General features: G+C 39.1%; 3 protein-coding genes across 3 annotated transcripts; 2 read left to right on the top strand and 1 right to left on the bottom strand.

Annotated features, from left to right (window-relative positions):
- The first annotated feature begins 92 nt into the window (after positions 1 to 92).
- On the top strand, positions 93 to 2,701 carry LOC113027078 (seipin-like). The gene has a single exon (XM_026176540.1). It carries the CDS (start codon positions 234 to 236, stop codon positions 1,497 to 1,499), a length of 1,266 nt encoding a protein of 421 aa, XP_026032325.1. The 5' UTR covers positions 93 to 233; the 3' UTR covers positions 1,500 to 2,701.
- Positions 2,702 to 3,628: 927 nt separating this feature from the next.
- Positions 3,629 to 6,283, bottom strand: lrrc10 (leucine rich repeat containing 10). The gene is made up of 2 exons (XM_026176546.1): positions 6,034 to 6,283; positions 3,629 to 5,844 (listed from the first exon to the last, which is right to left on the bottom strand). The coding sequence occupies exon 2, from the start codon at positions 5,767 to 5,769 to the stop codon at positions 4,900 to 4,902; it is 870 nt and encodes a 289-aa protein (XP_026032331.1). The 5' UTR covers positions 5,770 to 5,844; positions 6,034 to 6,283; the 3' UTR covers positions 3,629 to 4,899.
- A 1,473-nt stretch (positions 6,284 to 7,756) lies between these two features.
- On the top strand, positions 7,757 to 19,344 carry cnot2 (CCR4-NOT transcription complex, subunit 2). The gene is made up of 15 exons (XM_026176543.1): positions 7,757 to 7,919; positions 10,889 to 11,017; positions 11,112 to 11,184; positions 11,350 to 11,497; positions 11,578 to 11,760; positions 12,953 to 13,029; positions 13,462 to 13,587; positions 13,807 to 13,931; positions 14,058 to 14,175; positions 14,514 to 14,670; positions 15,272 to 15,333; positions 15,805 to 15,854; positions 15,943 to 16,043; positions 18,520 to 18,664; positions 18,747 to 19,344. The coding sequence occupies exons 2-15, from the start codon at positions 10,901 to 10,903 to the stop codon at positions 18,831 to 18,833; spliced, it is 1,569 nt and encodes a 522-aa protein (XP_026032328.1). The 5' UTR covers positions 7,757 to 7,919; positions 10,889 to 10,900; the 3' UTR covers positions 18,834 to 19,344.
- Positions 19,345 to 19,937: the final 593 nt, after the last annotated feature.

Below are 19,937 nucleotides of genomic sequence, written 5' to 3' on the forward strand. Positions count from 1 at the left end.
TAGTGTTTTGAGCATAGTCTCCGGAAATTCACTGTGTAACCCGGTAGGCTAATTTGCTATCTTAAATTCACAGTCTGAGTGAAACCAACACAGTCCAGACTTTAGAAAAACAGGATATTTGTTTTTGCCGAGTAGTTTATTTCGCCCGTGACGGTAGCTGCAACTATCACGGTTAGCGTGTAGCCGGTTAACCAGACTTGAAATGGAGGGTGAAGATAAGCGATTACACGGTTATGGAGGAGACCCACCCACTGATGCATCAAGGTAGGGACCTTCCGCTGAGGCAGCGGTCCACGGGAATCCAAGGAGCAACGACTGTCCAGAACGGGACCAGAAGAAGGTCGGTGAGTTCCGGTTCGGAAACATTAGGAGGTGCCATGGGACCACTTCTGCACTGGCTGCACGATGTGGCAGCTGTCACGCTCCTCAAAGCCCGACGGACACTGCTTCAGGCAGCCATCCTTTTTTGTGTCCTAGTGCTGCTGCTCTGGGTGTCCATCTTTCTCTATGGGAGCTTTTATTACTCTTATATGCCTACCGTGAGCTTCTCCACCCCAGTGCACTTCTTCTACACTGCTGACTGTGATACCTCGGAGACGAGACTTTGCTCCTTCCCCACAGCCAACATCTCTTTCATGAAGAATGGCAGAGATCAGGTGATGGCCAATGGTCAGCCTTACCGAATATCTTTGGAGTTGGAAATGCCTGAATCGCCAGTGAATGAAGAGCTGGGTATGTTCATGGTAAAGATGTCTTGTTATACCAAGGGTGGAACGACTGTCTCATCAGTTGGAAGATCTACAATGCTGCATTACCGCTCTAAGCTTCTGCAGACTATGAGTACCTTAGTGTTCGCTCCTCTTCTCGTCACTGGCATGGCGGAGCAGAAGCAGCTCATAGAGGTGGAGCTGTTCTCAGACTTCAAGACCAACGCTTATCAACCCACTATTGGTGCAGTCATTGAGATCCACTCAAAACAGGTTCAGATCTACTCATCTCAGCTCCGTATCCACGCTTACTTCACTGGTATTCGATATGTTCTGTATAACTTCCCCCTGACATCTGCAGTGATTGGCGTAGCGACCAACTTTGCCTTCCTCAGTGTCATTGTGCTGTTCAGCTACCTGCAGTTTATATGGGGTGGACTCTGGCCTCCAGATCAAGTGAGAGTCAGGGTTATGATGGGAGACGACACCCGCATCCAGCAGAGGAGAGAAGAGGTCCGAAAGCGCATGGAGAGGGAAAACTCTCAGAAGGAACTTAATTCTTCTAAAGTGACTGGATCTGTGAGTGAGTCATCTGATTTTCAGGAGACTGGCACAGGCACTGAGCTGTCAAAGAATGCCTCTGTAATCCCAGATTCCTTGGGGCCTGATGTTCCAGATAGCAAGGAAGAGGAGTCTCATGAGTCTGATGGGCCAGAGGTGGAAGAGAATTCTCCACCTCAGCTGGGTGAAACAGTACTACGGCAGAGACCTGGACCCTGGATGAGCCTTTGAACCCTGTCACCTCACACAGTTACAGTACCTGTAGGATATGCTTATATATTCCATTATCACTCTTTAGCAGTTTGAATGTGATTTGGCAGATCGTGATAGATTGAAGCATACCTACTGTTCCAATTTGATCAAATTCACATGCATGACTGTAATCAGTACTAGCCACATTGTTTTAGCTGGAACACTTCTCATTTTGACAAGAGGGTTTTTTTTGTAACTTTTAGTGCTGCTTATTTCTTTCTTCTGGTCTTACAATTCTTGTCTTTGTTACATTTGAGTTTATTCTTTCCCACATCAAGAGGTGCTACATTCCAGATCTGGCTTGTCTAACAGTATTCTCTATCGTCACATAATGCCAACAGCTTAACACACCCTTTTAAGTCAGTTCAATCTCCTCATGTGTTACCCTTACTTCTCAGTTCAAACATCATTAAATATGATGCCACTTTTGAAAGTAAATGCTTTGCAATTGAAACAAAACTGCAAAAGACTGATGCATTTTCTCAAAGGGTCATTGAGAGACCAATTAGATTTGGAAATTTTGGTGTAAAAAGACAGCTATGGTAAAAGGTGCAAAGAGCCCAGCCTGAGGGATCTAAAAAAAATTATGTTTTGTTTGTTTGTTTGTTTTTATATTATAAATACATGTTCTTTTTCAGTGTACCACATGACTTACCTAGTGTGGCATATTTAGTTAAAGCTTGACTCTTTTATACAGTTGTGGTTCATTCTATGAGGTCTTTATTATTAAGTGCAGTTTGCGTTCTGCTGTTTGTTAAAAAATATTATTTATTCAGTTTTCATCACAACCAAGCACCAGAACATTTTAGATGGGTCTTTTAAGTAATATAAGTTTATTGATACATGTGAAACTTTCTTTATTTATCATTAATGACTATGGAGAATAAGAGGAATAGTAAAGTTACTGTAGAATTGAAGCTGATGTTAGTATGTGGCTCAGCCTCCATGTGTTTAACCTGCACTTCAGGGGTGCTTTGGATCCAAGTAAGTTTAAGTAAAGGAAGTGGGCAAGTTGTGTTTTCGTTGGACTTTGAACCAAAGATATTTATGTATGTAATATAATGCACTCATAATCTCTCATCTTGTATCCTGAGAAAATACGAGTAGATGTTATGTGTTAAACAAATTAAACACAGTTAACTTCTTTATTGTCACCATAATAAAGCAACTCTAGCTACCAACTGAATTTTTAATTCCTATAGAGAAATCTGATGACTGTCTTGCAGTCTTACAGTAAATTACTTAATAACAAATTTACATTACATTACATATACATTTGAGAAATGTAAAATCATCGACAAGATAAGTTAACTTGTATCTCCAGTAAACATGTCCTGAATACTGGGTTTTTAACATTTTAAACAAAAATATGTTTACTTCTTTTTGTTCCAATCTCTTGTACAGATAATTTACTGGAAATTCTAAGCAACTTCTGATGGCTAGTTCCAGCAGGGTACACAAAGCCCAAACTCGTTTCTTCAAACTGACAGTGAATTACACACTTATCAGATCTCAATCCCATAGCACCTTTGACATGTGGCGCTACAGGAGATTTTTATCATGTGATGCTATCATTTCAGCATAGACCAAAAGCTCAGAGGAATGTTTCCAGCATCTTGTTGAATCTATGCGAATTAACACAGTTTTTTAAGGGAAAAGCAGATTGAACCTGGTGCTAGCACAGTGTACCCAATAAAGTGGTCAGTGAGTGTGTGTGTGCAGAGAGAGCAGCAATGCAAACTCAAATGGTTTGTAATAAGTTGTGATCTGCAGATACTTAAAGGGTTAACATTGATGCTGTTGGCTTGTATTAAGCATGAAATCTATATATAGGTATGTGTCACACTTAAGCATAGATTAAATAACATTACAGCTATTGGTTTGAAAAAAATCCTGCAACTTCACATGACGTCTGATTTTGTTATAAAGGTAAAAACGTACCAAAACTCTGGTGAATGCTTTTGAATGACTAAACATAAATATGTTTATACATTCACAAACCAAATTTAACTATACTGATTTAAAAAACAAAATAGGTGTTGTGTTTAATATAAGATTAAATAAGTTTATTCCATTGTTACATTAAAACATAATGTTAAGCACATAAAACATAACAAAATCAGATTGATATATATGTAGTTTATAATAGGACCATACAAATGTAAAAGATTACCTGAAATCATAATAAATACTATAACGTAATATAAGTATACATTTAGGTAAAATATTATGCATTCATATATTTAAAAAATCAAATACATATTTATAGAATAATATAAAGATCTATGAAAGGTGGAAGCACAGAAACCAGTCGTAAATAATCACATTTCCAGAAGAAAAAACAATTTCAAGCCCTTTCAATCTTTTTTTTTTTTATGCATTTTGTTTAGAAAGTTTCCAAATGCCCAGATCATATATCGTGGAATTACTTTTAAGCTTGTTTACAGAACATTTTCCTGGTACACAGGGGAATTGCAAAATTGCATGTATGATCTGTTTCAAACCAGAACCTTACAGCAACGACATTATGGCCCATTAGCAGTCTTTATTCAAAGCCACAGCTCCAATCTAGTCGATGAATTATGCATTGGTCTGGATACAGAGTGCACTAATTGACTTAAACCATCCATCTCTGGTATTAAAATCCTCAGCAGGTGCAGATACTATCTTGCACTGCTGGAACAAAATGTTTTCTAATGCTTTGCATTGTAAAATCAGAAGTCACAAACTGTGAATTATACTGACTATAAAAGTATAAAAGTAGAAACTAATTCTCAGATCACTGGACAGCAACAGCTGCATGGCTGATTTACTAGAATAATGTTAATGCCTGTTTTGACACATTGCCTTGCAAACATACTATGTGAACTTGGCAATACACAAACAATATAATACATGCAACATTCCAGAGGGAAAAGATCAATTAAAAAGTATTGAAATGAATAATTTCAAGGCATGCAGTCTTTTTATTTTGTTTTTTTAAATGTTGCTTTTATGTCGTGATTCAAATATCCCATTTTACAGACTATGCATTTTGGATTTCATTACTTTATGGCCTTTATAAGGACAGTTCAATCCAAAATAAAGTCATAATCCTAAGATATGTAAATGCAAACATAACTAGTATATCTAAAACTGGCCAACTCTCACCAAACAATCTGATAGACAAGTAGCACAGCAGGCCAGTTGAGGGTGTGTGTGTGTAGATTTGATTTCAGAGGTGAGCTTTCCCTTTTAAATGATTGGCTTTACCATATATGGACCAAATACCATCACCCTGACGGTATTTGTCATGCCACTCTGCTTTAAGTGCTCCAGGACGCCACTCGAGCCTGGCCAGTCAATCCCAGCTCCCCACAGCTGAAGGTCACTTTGGTCCTTAACCTTGAATGTTCTGTTGCTCTTCAGGATGGACTTCGACAACCTCAGCTGTAGTCTCACTTGCTGCTTTTGAAGCATCATCTTCCTGCTCGTCATCTGAGCTATCAGCCCATCGCCCAACCCTTCTGACTCCCTCAGCCACTGCTGGGGCATTAACACAGGGGTTGTGGTCATAGATCACAAGTTTTAACCCCTGCATGTGAGAAAGGCTAGGAAAATGACGTATTCTGTTCCGATCTACATCAACAACAGCCAGAGAGTGCATTTCAAGTAACACTGGTGGGAAATCTGGCAGTTGGTTCCCAGCAAGCCAAATACTTCGCAGCTCGTGCAGCCGTCCAAATTCTTTGGGTAAACTCCGTATCTGGTTATATCCGAGGTGCAGGGTCTTTAGATTTGAGAGCTCACAAACAACCTTAGGGAAAACAGTGAAGCAATTAGTCTCCAGCCACAGAGTGCTAAGTTCCCTAAGCTCTCTCAGCTCTACGGGGAGGTGATAAAGCCTGTTATTACCCAAGTAAAGAATACTAAGCTGGGGCAACCTGCATATGGCTAGTGGGAGCTCCTCAAAGCAGTTAAAATCGAGGGCCAGAAGCTGCAGCTTTCTCAGGCTCTGCACTTCAGCCGGTAAGCTGCTGAGGTTGTTGTCACTCAGGTAAAGCTTCACCAACTCATTGAAGAGACAGGCAGCAACAGGCAGCTTTCGCAGCTGTCGGCTACTCAGGTCCAGGGTCCGATCTAGTGGCATCTCCTTCAGGTCCCCAACTAAGAAGCGCTGGCAGCGTTCAGAAGGAATGAAGGCGAGAATACTTCTCATGGCATTGCCCATTTTTCTTACTGTTTCTGCCACAAGACTGTTACTCGACATCCATCTCCTTTATCTTCAAGTGAATTTCATGGTGTTCCATTAACACTCCTCCACTTCCCCTCTGCGTTTATTCATCTTGATAATCAAGAAAAAAGAAACAGTGAAATCATACAACAGCTTAGGAAGGAGGATGACACATCAGTTATATTATGAAGTGCATCCTTTAATGTAATAAAGGGGGTATTGTGTCAAGGTAATATATAATAAAATTAAACAGAAAAACATTGTAAGTGTTAAGATGTTCATACAAAAAATTCAAAATACCTTCTTTCTAATGTCTTGCTGATGATATCCAGTATGACTCCCAGTATCTCCTACAGTAAGCCATTTGTTTATCCAACTTAATGAGCTGAAAACTTATTGTATTCCCTGGGCAGATATTTCCCAGTGCAGTCCTCTCACTATCTCTCTGTGGCTCCAAGCTCTGCCAGACTCTCATGGCTATAGCAACCACTAGCTCTCTCCTCCCCATTTGTGCCTAATGACTTTCCCCTCTTCTTCTCTGAGATGACAGAGGTGGGAGAGAGAGAAACAGGGAGGGGCAGGGTGACATGGATAAGCAGAATAAGTGCTTTGTGATGAAAGAGCAACAAAGGTCATTTGCATTCTGCTGTAATCATCCCAGAGGCAGTCTTGGGTGGAAGCCACTGGGCTCAACAGGTGAAATGTTCTTAGCAATTTGCCAGTGTTTGCAGGGATATCAGATTACTTTGATTAGAGTATACTATGTTTTCAGTTATGGAAAATCTCTGTAGATCTGTGTTTTGCCAATGCCACATTGTATAGTCTTGGAAATGGGTTCATTTAGAATGAACACATAGCAAGTCAAATCCTCCAAATCCAAACAATCTTCATGCAAGCTTATACTCAAAGATGAATATCCTGTAAGTAAGCTGGATATCTTACAAGAGGTGTGAAGTGTCCATGCTATCTGACATATCTTCATTGGGGCTATTTTCCAACTAGATAAAATTAGGAAGGGATTTCATTGTCCTTATCTGAGGGGGCAATAGTTGACCCTCATCTGCTTTCACTCACTGACACACTGTTTTTATCACTTTCCCGCAGCCACTTACTGCCAGAGCACAATAGTGTGACTGTCATAAAAGATCCTGTTCATATTAAAAATCTGGATATCTCACAGGAAGGGAAGCACAGATATAATATATGGTTCCAGGGTGAAGTAACTGGAATGGAAACATCATTAATTTTATACCTGCCTTTTCTACTGTAAAACCCATTTATTTCCCCCCCTTACACTAGGCTTACTTGTTGTTCCCAAAGCTTTCAGCTATGTCCAGTTCTTTTCCTCAGCAGATAAATAATGATGATTGATGGTTTGCCAAACACTTTAAGTGTTTGGCAAACTAACTGATAAAGGATCATTATAACAGCCTTAAGACGCCATCTGCTGAGGAAGTCCATACAATGTGGTTTTAAGTTTCCGGGCCATATTAAATTCATGTGAAGCTGCTGTTTTCCAACCTCACTGAGTAATTCATGCCACTGTGAACAGTGTTAGCTCCTGCAGGTCCACTTTAAAATACCTCTGACTACCAGGCTTTTCTCAACTACTCATTTTATGTAAGATATGAACAGATATAGCCCCCAGTTTGTTGTGTGCTAATTTGATTAAATGTAGAGTAAAAACAAACAAACAAAAAACGTTAAGTAAAAAACAACCAAAAACCCAGTTGTGACATAAGGCCCTTGTCAACATGCAAAGTTCATGTTTTTGCACAGAAACCTGTGAGATTTGGGATACTCTATGAGATATGTGTCAAATGTGGTTGGTAACCAAACTTTTATTGCTGACAATCACATCCTCTGCAGTATGTAAATCCACACATTTATTTTACTGGAGTGAGACACCTGATGTTCACACGAGGGAGACAAAAACTCGACAGTGTCATATTTGCTTTAAATGACTGCAAAATCTTCTTTTTTTCTTTCCCCCTCCGTGAAGTGCTTTTCTGGATATCTGTTGGTTCTTCTCCCAGCACCCTGTTAGGGAAACTATCAGATGTGTTCGTTTTTGTGTACGGAAGTGATCAGCAGGTTGTAAGGTCAGGGGGTAAAGGCTAGACCTCTTTCGATTGAGAATACTCACAGCCATCTTGGATCTAACGAAGCGAAGGGAAATTGATGCGGTGAGATTATTTTACTTATTTTTGTTCTTATGTTAAAATTGCCCTATGTAAATTAAACTCCGTCAGCTGGAGCTTTTTACCTCCCTTGCTTTCTTTCGTTTAAATACGTAGCACGTCGTTAGCCTTTAGCATCCGCAGATTGTCGCTATTGGTCTATCTGCTCCTACTGCCACTGCCTGCAATCGGAGCATAAACTGAGCCGTGAAAACACACAGCTGACAGTGGATAAACGGAGGCAAAGAGGGCCAGTGTTACTGGTAGCTAAACCACTGTGTATTTCTCAGTTTAAACGCTCTGTTACTTTGGTTGTTTTTAGAGTAGCCAGTTAGCAAGCTGACGTTAAGCTAGCTAAGCTAACTCAAAGTGACAAGCACCTAGCCTGCTAATGTTAGCTACCTAAACTAGTGTTGGCTAGCCTGTTAGCTTTGTTGCTGTTAAACACATCAATAGTAAAGTTTAACGGGATGGAACTTAACAACCAGTTCTGCTGTCATCTCATTTAGTTAACAGGTATCGTAGGGCTGCAGTTTTTGTTTTTTTTGTTGTAAAAGTCAAATAAATCAATCTTCATTTTAAATTCGTAGAGAAAGCAACTATTCAAAAGTTTATTTTAAGAACCGTAAGGTGCCAGTTGTAGCCCATTGAATTACAAAGAAATTATAACATATTGCATTTCCAGATGCTTCCATTTAACTTAGCCTTGCAGTCATATAAGATATCTTTTTGTTTATACAAAGGTTATGAAATATCAACGCTGTGTGGCGGCAGTAAAGTTCCAGTTGCACAAACAATACAATGCGGTGCTGTTAGTTTCAGACATGGGCTATTCAGTCTCAGATCATTGGGGTTTTTAACAACATTTTCTGCTCAGCCGTCTTTGATTTGCCTAAAAAAGTGTAGTCCAAAGTTTAAACATATAGACTGATTGCTGTGGAATTTCAGAATCGCATAGGAAGTACTTTAAATATAAAGTACTTGAGATATACAGTACTGTGCAAAAGTTTTAGGCAGGTGAGGAAAGATGCTGTAAACAAAGAATGCTTTCAAAAATGCAAGTGTTAATCATTTATTTTAATCAAACAACAAAATGCAGTGAAGGAACAAAAGAGAAATCTAAATCAAATCAGTATTTGGTGTGGCCACCCTTTGCCTTCAAAACAGCATCAATTCTTTTAGGTATACTTGCACACAGTTTTTGACGGAGCTCGGCTGGTAGGTTGTTCTAAACATCTTGGACAACTAACCACAGATCGTCTGTGGATTTAGGCTTGTCGATGATATATACGTGTGTGTTTTCCCCCCACACATTGATTTGATATCTAAAGCAGTGTTTGAACTCGAATATCTGAGAATCTGTTAAAGAGAACTGGCTTCTTTTACCATGAAAGTGAATCAGGTTCTTTAAATGGGAGCAAATACAGTAAAAAGTTCCAAGAATTATTCAAATGTGTTTAAAAAAAACCGTCTCATAGACTAACAAAAAAGAATAACATTAGTTATTAGTTAGAGACAGTTTCTGGAAGGTATTGACATATTTCACAACAGTACAAAATCAAACATGTAGAATGCTTAATCACAGAAATGAAGAAATAGTTATTTTTATTCAGCTACCATTCTGGATTGAGGAAGCCTAACAAGTTGTACTGCATAACAAAAATTTCAGCCCAGTAGTCTTACCAGATTAGAACAGATTTCTCTGGTTTCCAAGGTGCTCTCATTATAACTGAGAAAGTACTTCTGCTAAACATAATCTATGCAAATTTGTTATTTTCACTTGCTCCCTGACCCTTGCTCTAAGTTTAAAATGTAGTCACAGGGATTAAAAATGCAACAAGTACTCATGTAAAAAATAAAATAAAATCCCAAATACAAATAAGTATAGCAAAACAGGAGTAATGAGTCAGTAGTGTTCCAAGGTCAAGTTGCCATCAACACAAGGTGCAATTGGCAGTCTGATACAAGACTCTAACCCTAGGAGCTAAATTCTAATCTTAATTCCCCGTATGTGCTTCTTTAACTCTAATCCTTACCTATTAGCCAGTATGCCTTGAGCTGACTCCTATTCAAAACCCAGGAGGAACCAAAACTGGGATTCACCCCCTGCCTGCTTACCCTTCTGAACCTGCTTCCACCTTCCTTACCCCAGAGGAATGCTGAGGGGGTTTTAGGACACACAATACACCTTAACGGGTGGTTTGGATTGCTTGATGCCAATTTATTATCCACTTCTGATCCCTGCAATGTCTCCTTGCTAATTTCTTCTCCCCATCACAGACTTAGTAGAGTAGTATAAGGTGCAGGGTACTAGTGGTGACATATGTTTGTCTGTGCATTATCTTGACCAAACCAATTTGGCCGACGGACCATTTCGGAGAGAGTCTTTAGCAGAAAATGCGTACCCCTGTTCCTAATTCTTACCCTGCTGCTGCAACTGTGAGCAGAGATCAGGCAATTGCCACGCTGACTGCCTGAATGAATGCTGCAAGAATTATTCTATAAATACTAAAACTAAAAAAAAATTTAATGTCCAATTTTGAAACCATAACATTTTTAGGCTAGTGTAGAAGTTGACCAGAAAATATTGTATAGGTCAAATCAAAATCAAATCACTTTTATTGTCACATCACATGTGCAGGTACATTGGTACAGCACATGTGAGTGAAATTCTTGTGTGCGAGCTTCACAAGCAACAGAGTTGTGCAAAATACAATAATGTAAACAAGCAAAATACAAGAATGGCTACATCTGAAACTAATATATATATATATATATATATATATATATATATATATATATATATATATATAGGTTGAACCTTACTGGCTCTGAATTTTATCTAGTTCAAGTAGAAATCTAAAGAGAATTAAAATTCAAATCTAAGCCACAGTATAAGTTCAAAAAGTTCACTCTTGAGCGTCTGCTTTCTTTCACATGCACATTTTAATTAATGTTCCTTTCTCTCTCTTCAGGTGACAAAAGGCATGTTTGGTGCTAGAAAGAAATTTGTAGAGTTCGTTGACGTTGTCGATAACGACTTTACCGATGAAAGCATGTACTACAACCAGCCGACGATGTTTCCACATCGGTCGGATAAAGATGTGAGTTTTGTGTGCTGGTACACCTTTCTTACCTGTTGAGATTTTTTTTCCACATTTATCTTACTCTGTTCTGTCCTTGAATGTTTTTCTCCAGATGCTGTCCTCTCCCTCACCATCGTCATCGGGTCAGCTGTCGCAGCTCGGTGCGAGTTTATATGGTCCACAAAGTGAGTGCTGACCTTTATCTTACAGCCTGTTACATCAGTTTTGTCATTTGTGATGGACTTAAAATCGTAAAGACAATTCTGCTTTTTACCTCTGAACTAGAGTTACTTAGTTTGATTGTGTTATTTGAACAGATAACTGAAAAGCTTTCTTTTGTCTTTGTGCAGGTGCACTCGGCTTCTCAGTAAGAGGCATGGGAAACAACACACCTCAGTTAAACCGAAGTCTAACGCAAGGGTCGCAGCTACCAAGTCATATCACCCCCACAACAGGAGTCCCCACCATGTCTCTCCATACCCCACCATCACCAAGCAGGTGAGTGTGAACTTGACTGATTAATCGTGCTGTTTAAGAAAACTTTGAATTCACTAAATTGGATGATGATGTTTTAACAGGGGGACGTTACCGATGAATTCGAGGAACGTGCTGAATCACTCTCAGGTCGGTCAAGGCATTGGGATAAGCGGCAGGACCAACAGCATGGGCAGCTCGGGGCTGGGAAGCCCCAACCGTAGCTCACCCAGTATCATCTGTATGCCCAAACAGCAGCCAGCACGCCAGCCCTTTACCATAAACAGGTAGATGGATTTAGTATTTATTGCACATATCCACCAGTGTTTCAAAGGAACATGGCCCTGTACTATGATGCAAATTCAACATACACAGGATGTCTTTCTGCTATCTGGGTTCAGTTATCTTAAAACTGGTGATTGAGCCAAGCAGTCACAAGAAGCTGATTATCAACTTAACAAGGCAACCCAGGGTTTCTCAATCTAGCTACCAGCATGAAAGAGGTGCTGTTTACAGCTTTTGACCAATCTGAAATGTGGATAAGTCTGTTGGCAGCAGAGCAGCTGATTTTGCAGAAAATGACAAAACTGTAATATGAGGAAAAATCTGAAGAAAATAATACATGCTGAACCCAAACCTGTGTGTGTGGTGTGTGTGTGTGTGAGAGAGAGTTTTTTTAAATTTTTATTAAATAGTAGCGTAGTATTAAAAGCGCCATATGAATGTATGTGCGCTTTAAGTGTTTGATCAGGGAGACTCCCAGAGTCCTACTGTATTAATAAAGTTTAGCCTATTACAGCCTGAAAGAAAGCGGGTAAGAATGCAAGCTGCTGAAGTTAACAGGCACCTCACAGCTATCACAGCTCAATCAAGAACAGGAGAAACTAATACAGTGAATATTTACTTTACATTAAAGTTTCGATGTACACAAGATGTTTTTTTTTTTTTTAAATCTTTCAGCTTTATCCCGGTCTGAGATTTTAAAAAAAGAAACAAAAAAAGTTCAAAACAAATAAGTAAAAATAGGCGCCCCGTTTGTAAATTTAGAACAATAAAATGGTTTGCACCCAACAGGAAAAATAAACTTATGTCTAAGAATCTGTTTCTAATCCAACACAGTGAACTACACAACTTTATCCATGCACTGAAATCCAAGGAACAGTGACATTTTGCAGAAAACTGATTGATGAGTAGGCACTGGTTTTGTACCTGTTTATCTTTAACTGTGAACGTAACATGCTCTGAAACAGGTTAGGATGTAAGTTACCATGGTGATGTACCACCTTTGTAATAATGAAAAGCCAGGGTTAACCTTGAAGTTACCTGGATGAGCTCAAATCTTGCTTCATAGTGCTGGCATGGGTTACCTTCGGTGTGTCCTTTTGTGTGTACAGTTGCTTTCTAAAACATATTTTTCTAATTAAGGAAATGTTTGTATCCTTTTTCTTTCTTTTTTCTTATTTTTTTCTGTCTGTGCAGCATGTCAGGATTTGGGATGAACCGCAATCAAGCTTTCATGAACAACTCATTATCAAGCAACATCTTCAACGGCACAGGTTGGTTGTTCACTTTTGTCTAACCATCAGGTAACCATTAGGTTTCAGCTACTTTTAGACTAACATTGCTCTGTCTGTGTGTGTTTAAAGCATAAAAAACAGCCACAGCCTGATAAATAATACTGTTTCCTGCACAAAATCACAGCTTTCCATTAATGCTGCTGTTAGGGTCTTACAAGAGTTAACAGCAGCAAACAGTGCTACCCATCATACATAAACTGTGTATCCTTGAAATGAATTGCAGGAAATTAGGTCTGAATAAAAATCTCATTAAACTGATCTGACTCTTTTTAAACTGTTACATAAATACACATCAAAAAAGGGGAGAGCTGCTACATCCTTAATCTACTTTACAATAAGGCTACATTATTACATATTTACAAAAATAGTGTATTTAAGGATTCACATGTTTGTATTGTCCTTGTGTAACAGATGGGAGTGAAAATGTAACAGGACTGGATTTGTCAGACTTCCCTGCATTAGCAGATAGGAGTCGGAGAGAAGGGACCGGAAACCCTACACCAGTTCTCAACCCACTGACTGGACGAGCGCCTTATGGTAAGCCATTAGACTGTAGAAAGTGTCTTATTTTCCTCACATGAATCACTGACAGCACATTCCATCAACATTGGAAATGGATTTCAGCTGAAAACCATCAGATGAGCTTCATAATGTTAGCTAAGCTTTTGTTACACTGCACACGACAGACTATCATTGCTGATTGTACCATTTTGTTTGTTTTGTTTTTTTCTTTGCTGTTACACTTTCATCATCAAGTTGGCATGGTGACAAAGCCATCAACTGAGCAGACACAGGATTTCTCCATCCACAATGAGGACTTCCCTGCACTGCCTGGGCCAAACTATAAGGATCCCACGTTGAACAACGATGACAGCAAAACTGTAAGTCACACAGCACACTGGCAGAACTTTTTTATTTTTTTTGTGAGAAGGGTACAGATCAAAAGAATTGAAATAAATACATGCATTATTTTTCCTGCCTATTGATTTTTTCCCCCTTCCCTTTAGAACTTGAACTCCACAAACAAGAGCACATCCAATGCAGATGGGCCCAAGTTTCCCGGAGACAAGACGGCCTCAGCACAGAACAACAACCAGAAGAAAGGGATTCAGGTGTTGCCTGATGGTGAGTCTTCACTGCCAATCGTATTGCTGCTATTCCACCAAAACAACCCTTCTTAATTGCCTTGAGTGAGGCAGTTGGACGTGTTAACCTGCATTTGGGGTTAGATAATTATCAACTAAGCTACAGTGAGGAAACCAACAAAATAACGTTCATTGTAACACAGCCATAATCACTTTTCCATTAATTTACCTGTGATCATGAGTTCAAAGAGGTATTTAGTTGGTTTGTTCACAAAGTGTAGTTATTAATGCAGAGGTGATTTGACATTAAGTACTGAATCTAGCTCAGAGTCCAGTTTCTACAGTTTGTTTTAATCTTGAGTTGTCTTGCTGCTGCAGGTCGGGTGACGAACATTCCCGCAGGAATGGTGACGGATCAATTTGGCATGATTGGCCTACTGACGTTTATCCGGGCAGCAGAGACTGATCCGGGGATGGTCCATCTGGCGTTAGGAAGTGACCTCACAACACTGGGACTCAACTTAAACTCACCAGAGTAAGACAAATTTCATTACCCTGCAAATACATACTGATTTTTCCTATAAAAAACACACACACAAAGAAACAATAAAAATTTTTAGTCCAATAATGCATGTTACATCTGTCTGCTTTTATTTTTAATGAATGAATCTATTTAGTTCCCCACCGTTTCTTTGGATGGATGTAATCGTATTGTCATTAATGTATCAGTGGCTGAATACAAGAGGCGCAGTGTCTTTGTTGCCTTAGAATTAGCTTTTTATTATCTGCAGAAGGGGTGAGTCCCTTCACTGTCATTTTTATACATTAGGAACCTTTTGCATTTGTAACAGTCACGGGAGGAGCACTAAATCATACACGCTGGTCTTTTAAGTTTCAGGGTCTATGATTTTTGATATACATCAAATTTCATTCTTACTCAGAGGTAATAAAGAAATAAGAGGAAAGAGACTCCATTAGTTAAGTTTGCCCCCTGCTGACTGCATCAGTAGGTTGGTAAAAGTTGGTATTTTCAGAGTTTTTGACATTTCTTCCTGTTTTATCTAAAACGTTTAGCAAACAGTCTGCTTTTGATATTAATACTAGCAAGAACTGATTGCAACTAAACTCTTTGACAGAAACTTGTACCCCAAGTTTGCCTCTCCTTGGGCTTCCGCACCTTGTCGACCTCAAGACATCGGTAAGACATTAATTTGATGTATGACAGTCCTGAGTAGCTTTCAAGACCAGAGTCAGAGCAGGTGTCAAGACATTTGCATTAGTGCTGAGGAGGAGCAGAGAAAGGATGCAATGCAATCTTAGTATTTTTGTAAAATATTTACATTTTTAGTCATGTTTTTTTTTCTTTTTTAACAAAAACTGTTGTTGTGGAAATTAAAGTACAGACATACATGTGGCCCTTTAAAATTAGTGCAGCTAAAAAAACCTTCAACTATTTTATTACAAGTAGTTGGCTGTTGACAGAGTTAATTAATAAGATTTAGATTCTGGCAGGCCTCCTGGTTTTTGCTTTTTTTATCCGACCTGGAGACCACATTTTTGGCATATCGGTAGCATAAATTTTCAAAGCCACAGTGAATTAAAACAGTTACACACTGCTTTAGACACTCTTGTGTGTGCTGCTAACCTATATCTGTATCTGCATTTTTAGACTTCCATGTTCCATCGGAGTATTTAACAAATATCCACATAAGGGACAAGGTAACCATGAACTTGAGCTCAATGTAAGCGGTTCAAAGATTAATGTAGTAAAATAAAATTAATCTATACTGTCTTGTCTTGACTCTAGTTGGCTGCCATCAAACTGTCTCGATACGGTGAAGACCTGTTGTTCTACCTGTACTACATGAATGGAGGAGATCTGCTACAGCTTCTGGCAGCAGTGGAGCTGTGAGTACTGACTTTTTGCTAGAAACGGGCACAAAGGTGTTTGTCTGTCCAGGAGATGATCACCTTACTTAGCAAAGAAGTTTAAAGGAGTCGTGTAAAGTCGACAGTCTTTGCAGTTGCTGCTTCGTATTAAAAACGTTTCACTGGCGAGCAGATGAGACAGTTTTGTGAAGAGGAAATTAAGCAATCCGTAAACAGAAAAACAAGCTAGAACATTATATAAAACTGAATCTAAATTCTAAACCACAGGGATTCTCTCAGCAGATGCAAATATAATTGACTTTTTCCTGACACACAAGTTCAGCAACATTCATCTACAACCCAGCTCAGTAGGCCTTCTAAGGCCCGTTCAGTCCAAAGGCCTCGGAAGACACAACTGAGAGCGGAAGCCAGGAGGGTTGAACCAACGCACATTAAGAAAAAGCCTAGACTACTTATTAACGATGAACATAGCTTGCTGATCTAAAAAGTAAAGGGTATGCAGAAGTGTTTTCAAATCTGCATTCATTCTTAATGACTTCTTCTTGTGTAGAAGTCCATGGGGGGGAAAATGAACCATACTCATCACTTGAGGTAATCTGTTTATCTCAGTTTCTGTTTTTTGTCCTATTTGGAGTTGAATAGATGACACAACAGGTTCTGTTATTTCCACCCCTCAGTTGTGACCAGATTTCAAAAACACTACATGGCAGTAGAGCAGGGCGATATGGCCAAAAATATTTATCACGATATATATTTGAAAATTTGCGATAACGATATAACCGACGATATAATTGATGCGAGACAAAATACAACTCCACAACCTTACTAGCGCAAAAAGACAACCTTCCATTTATTTTCACTTAAACAAGAAGCTGGTTTTTATGTACATTAAAGCTTTATAAAAATGTAACAGTGCAAATGCAAATTCCTTGCTGAAAGTTTAACCAAAAGGCATTTCCAGTAGAAATGGGCTGACATATCCTGAGCATAACCATGTATAATATCCACTGAAGTTAAAAAGAGGTGCTTTGCAACATTAAACTGCAGTGTGCAGTATGTATTTTTCGGACCATAAGGTGCACGGGATTATAAGGCACATTAAGCGAAACAAAGCAGTCAGATAAATCAAACTTTATTAAACTCATTCTTCTTGCTTCCTCCACTTCTGTACCATTGATTCATTAATGTTGAATTCTCTGGCAGCTGCTCTATTCCCATGTTGCTGCAGTATATTAATGACTAACCTCGTATTGTGGATGGATTATCTCAGTTGTTCTCCTGACTGAAGTTTGGTCCGTTTACAGCATCCTGCCATGCGATTGCATTTGTCTCTAACCATGAAGAACCTTCACGTTAACTTTTATAAGTGGAAAAGTGTTAGTGTTCGTCCTCCAGCTTCACTGTTTATGTTATGCTAACATAGCTGTGTCGCTAGCGATCACGTAGCACATCATAATATACCAGCTAGCCCAACTTCAGTAACCCTACAAACGTCACTGCTGTTTAGTTTCCTGTCTTCATTTATGTTGGAAGTGATAGCAGAACTGTACGTTTGATTTTTTTCAGAAATCTCTCAGTCAGAACATGCTATATCATGCTTAGGTAACTAGCGAAACGAGCGAGCTAACTTCCGCTAGCTTCCTGCTAACGTCTAACTCCGTTAAATGTAATAACTTTAGTTTTCATGGATGCCTGGAAGTTAAACTTCATAGTTACACCTGGTAAAGCAGCAATGCTGATCGTTTTATTAAAGATGAAAGAATTTAGACAGTTTTTAACTCTAAGTGATGCTGCAGTGTTGTTTGACCTGAAGATACGGAGTTTAGGACCCAGATTACTCCCAGATTTAAGAGCATCTTAGTCCGACAAATATGACAATAACAACGGCCGCTTGCATGTTCTGCAAAAAAATGTGCTTTGTCGTGTATCTGACGGACAAACACCAAACCAGTTCCACATCATGGAAGTTGCACCATTTTTACAAACCAATTCTGGTTCATCTGTTTCACTCAACAATCGGCCATGTGCGTATGAAAACAAAGGCACTGCGCATGCGCGTTTTACTCCCATTCTATCGCGATATTTCATTTTCCTATCGTTGCCTAACATTATACCGGTATTACCGTGAACGGTATAATATGGCCCAGCCCTACATGGCAGTGCTCGAAACGGCCAAGTCAGGGTTTTAAAGTCGAACTACACAAGTACATCTCTTATAAACAAACCTTTGGAAAAAACGCTTGTAAAGCTTTAAAATGATGATCGATTCTGCTGTGTACTCTTAGATTAACACTTAACAAGGTACAATATTGTTTGTTTATGGAATAATTTTTCTTCTTTTGTATGAACATAATCATTTTTAGTTTTTGTAGAAATAGCTGGAAGTGTGAGTGAAACTCTTGAAATGAATCTTTCTTGGTCCCTGGTTAGCCACCAGGTGGCAGCGTTTTATTTATTTATTGTAATACTTATTAATGTGTTCTTCACTCTCCAGCTTTAACCGGGACTGGAGGTACCACAAAGAGGAACGGGTTTGGATAACTAGGGCACCTGGCATGGAGCCTACACTGAAGACTAACACCTATGAGAGGGGTACCTACTACTTTTTTGATTGTCTTAACTGGAGGAAAGTAGCCAAGGTAAGAGTTGATATTATCAAGTTTTATTATTTTTAGTTTTGAGGATTAGAGCTATTATCTTAAAACTATCTGTTTCTCTAAGGAATTTCATCTGGAGTACGACAAGCTGGAAGAGAGGCCTCACGTGCCAACAACATTCAACTACAACCCAGCCCAGCAGGCCTTCTAAGGCCCAACCAGTCCAAAGGCCGCAGCTGTTCCTGTACACGACACCGTTGTCCAGGAGGGACGAGGAGGTCCACACAGCTTGGTTTTTTTTATTCCTCGAGGATTTGGCTCTTTGACTGTAGGGGTCATCACCACCATTAAAACTGCCCTGCATTTTCAAATTTACAAGCTGCCCCAAAACACCAACGAATGTTTTGTTTTTATTCTTCATGTTCCTCCTGTTTTTGTTTTTTTGTTTTTTTTGTTTTTTTTTCCTCCTCTCTTGTTTTGAGCAGGGTCTGTGTTATGTTTACGTCTCTGAATCTGAAGCCTGTTTTTTCTCTGAAAGGAGGACTGACCTTGTGGCACAGGGCAGTGACAGAACAAAGGTTATTCTTTGTATTTATACCAAGTGTTAACTGAATTAAAGACGGGGAAAAGAAACGTTGACATCCTAGGAAGCAAGTTAAAGGGTGAAAGAAATGCAATGTTTATTGTTGCACTATATTTAGTAATAAAAGAACACAAAATTTGTTTGTCCTTTTTTTATGTGAACACCCCCTGATAATTTCTCCCCCTCTTTTCTATTGTTATTTGCTTTTCTTTTGTTGTTGATGTTTTGAGTCAGGGAGCTCATGCAATTCTCCCACATCTATACGTTTCACCTTTTTAGCCTCCCTCCTTTCAATTTACATTCATCCTTCCACCCTGTTTTTGCGTCACCAAACCTTTTCTGTCACATACAGTTTCTTCGTCTCTCTGTGACGTCTGTGCTGCCCAAACATGGACACAAATGTAGGAGACTACTTTGATGGAGAAGTCCTCAGAGGCTGAACATCTACACGACTTTGCTCCAGAGCAAACAGAACTCTTTCCAGTCTTTGTTACAATTTTGTAAGAAATGTGTACATTTTTTTTCTTTGCATCACATAAATTAGTATATGTATGTACGAATGTGTATATATGATTGCTACATATATGTATGTGTGTGTGTGTGTGTATATATATATACATATATATATATGACATTTATTTTGGAAGAAATTTTGCCCTGACTTGTACCTCGTTTTTATGAGGTAAGCATGGATGCAATATGTGGATGCGACAGGAGTTTTCGGGATCGGCT

The sequence above is a fragment of the Astatotilapia calliptera genome, chromosome 7 (assembly GCF_900246225.1).
Source record: "Astatotilapia calliptera chromosome 7, fAstCal1.2, whole genome shotgun sequence".
In the NCBI taxonomy this organism is placed as follows: domain Eukaryota; kingdom Metazoa; phylum Chordata; class Actinopteri; order Cichliformes; family Cichlidae; genus Astatotilapia; species Astatotilapia calliptera.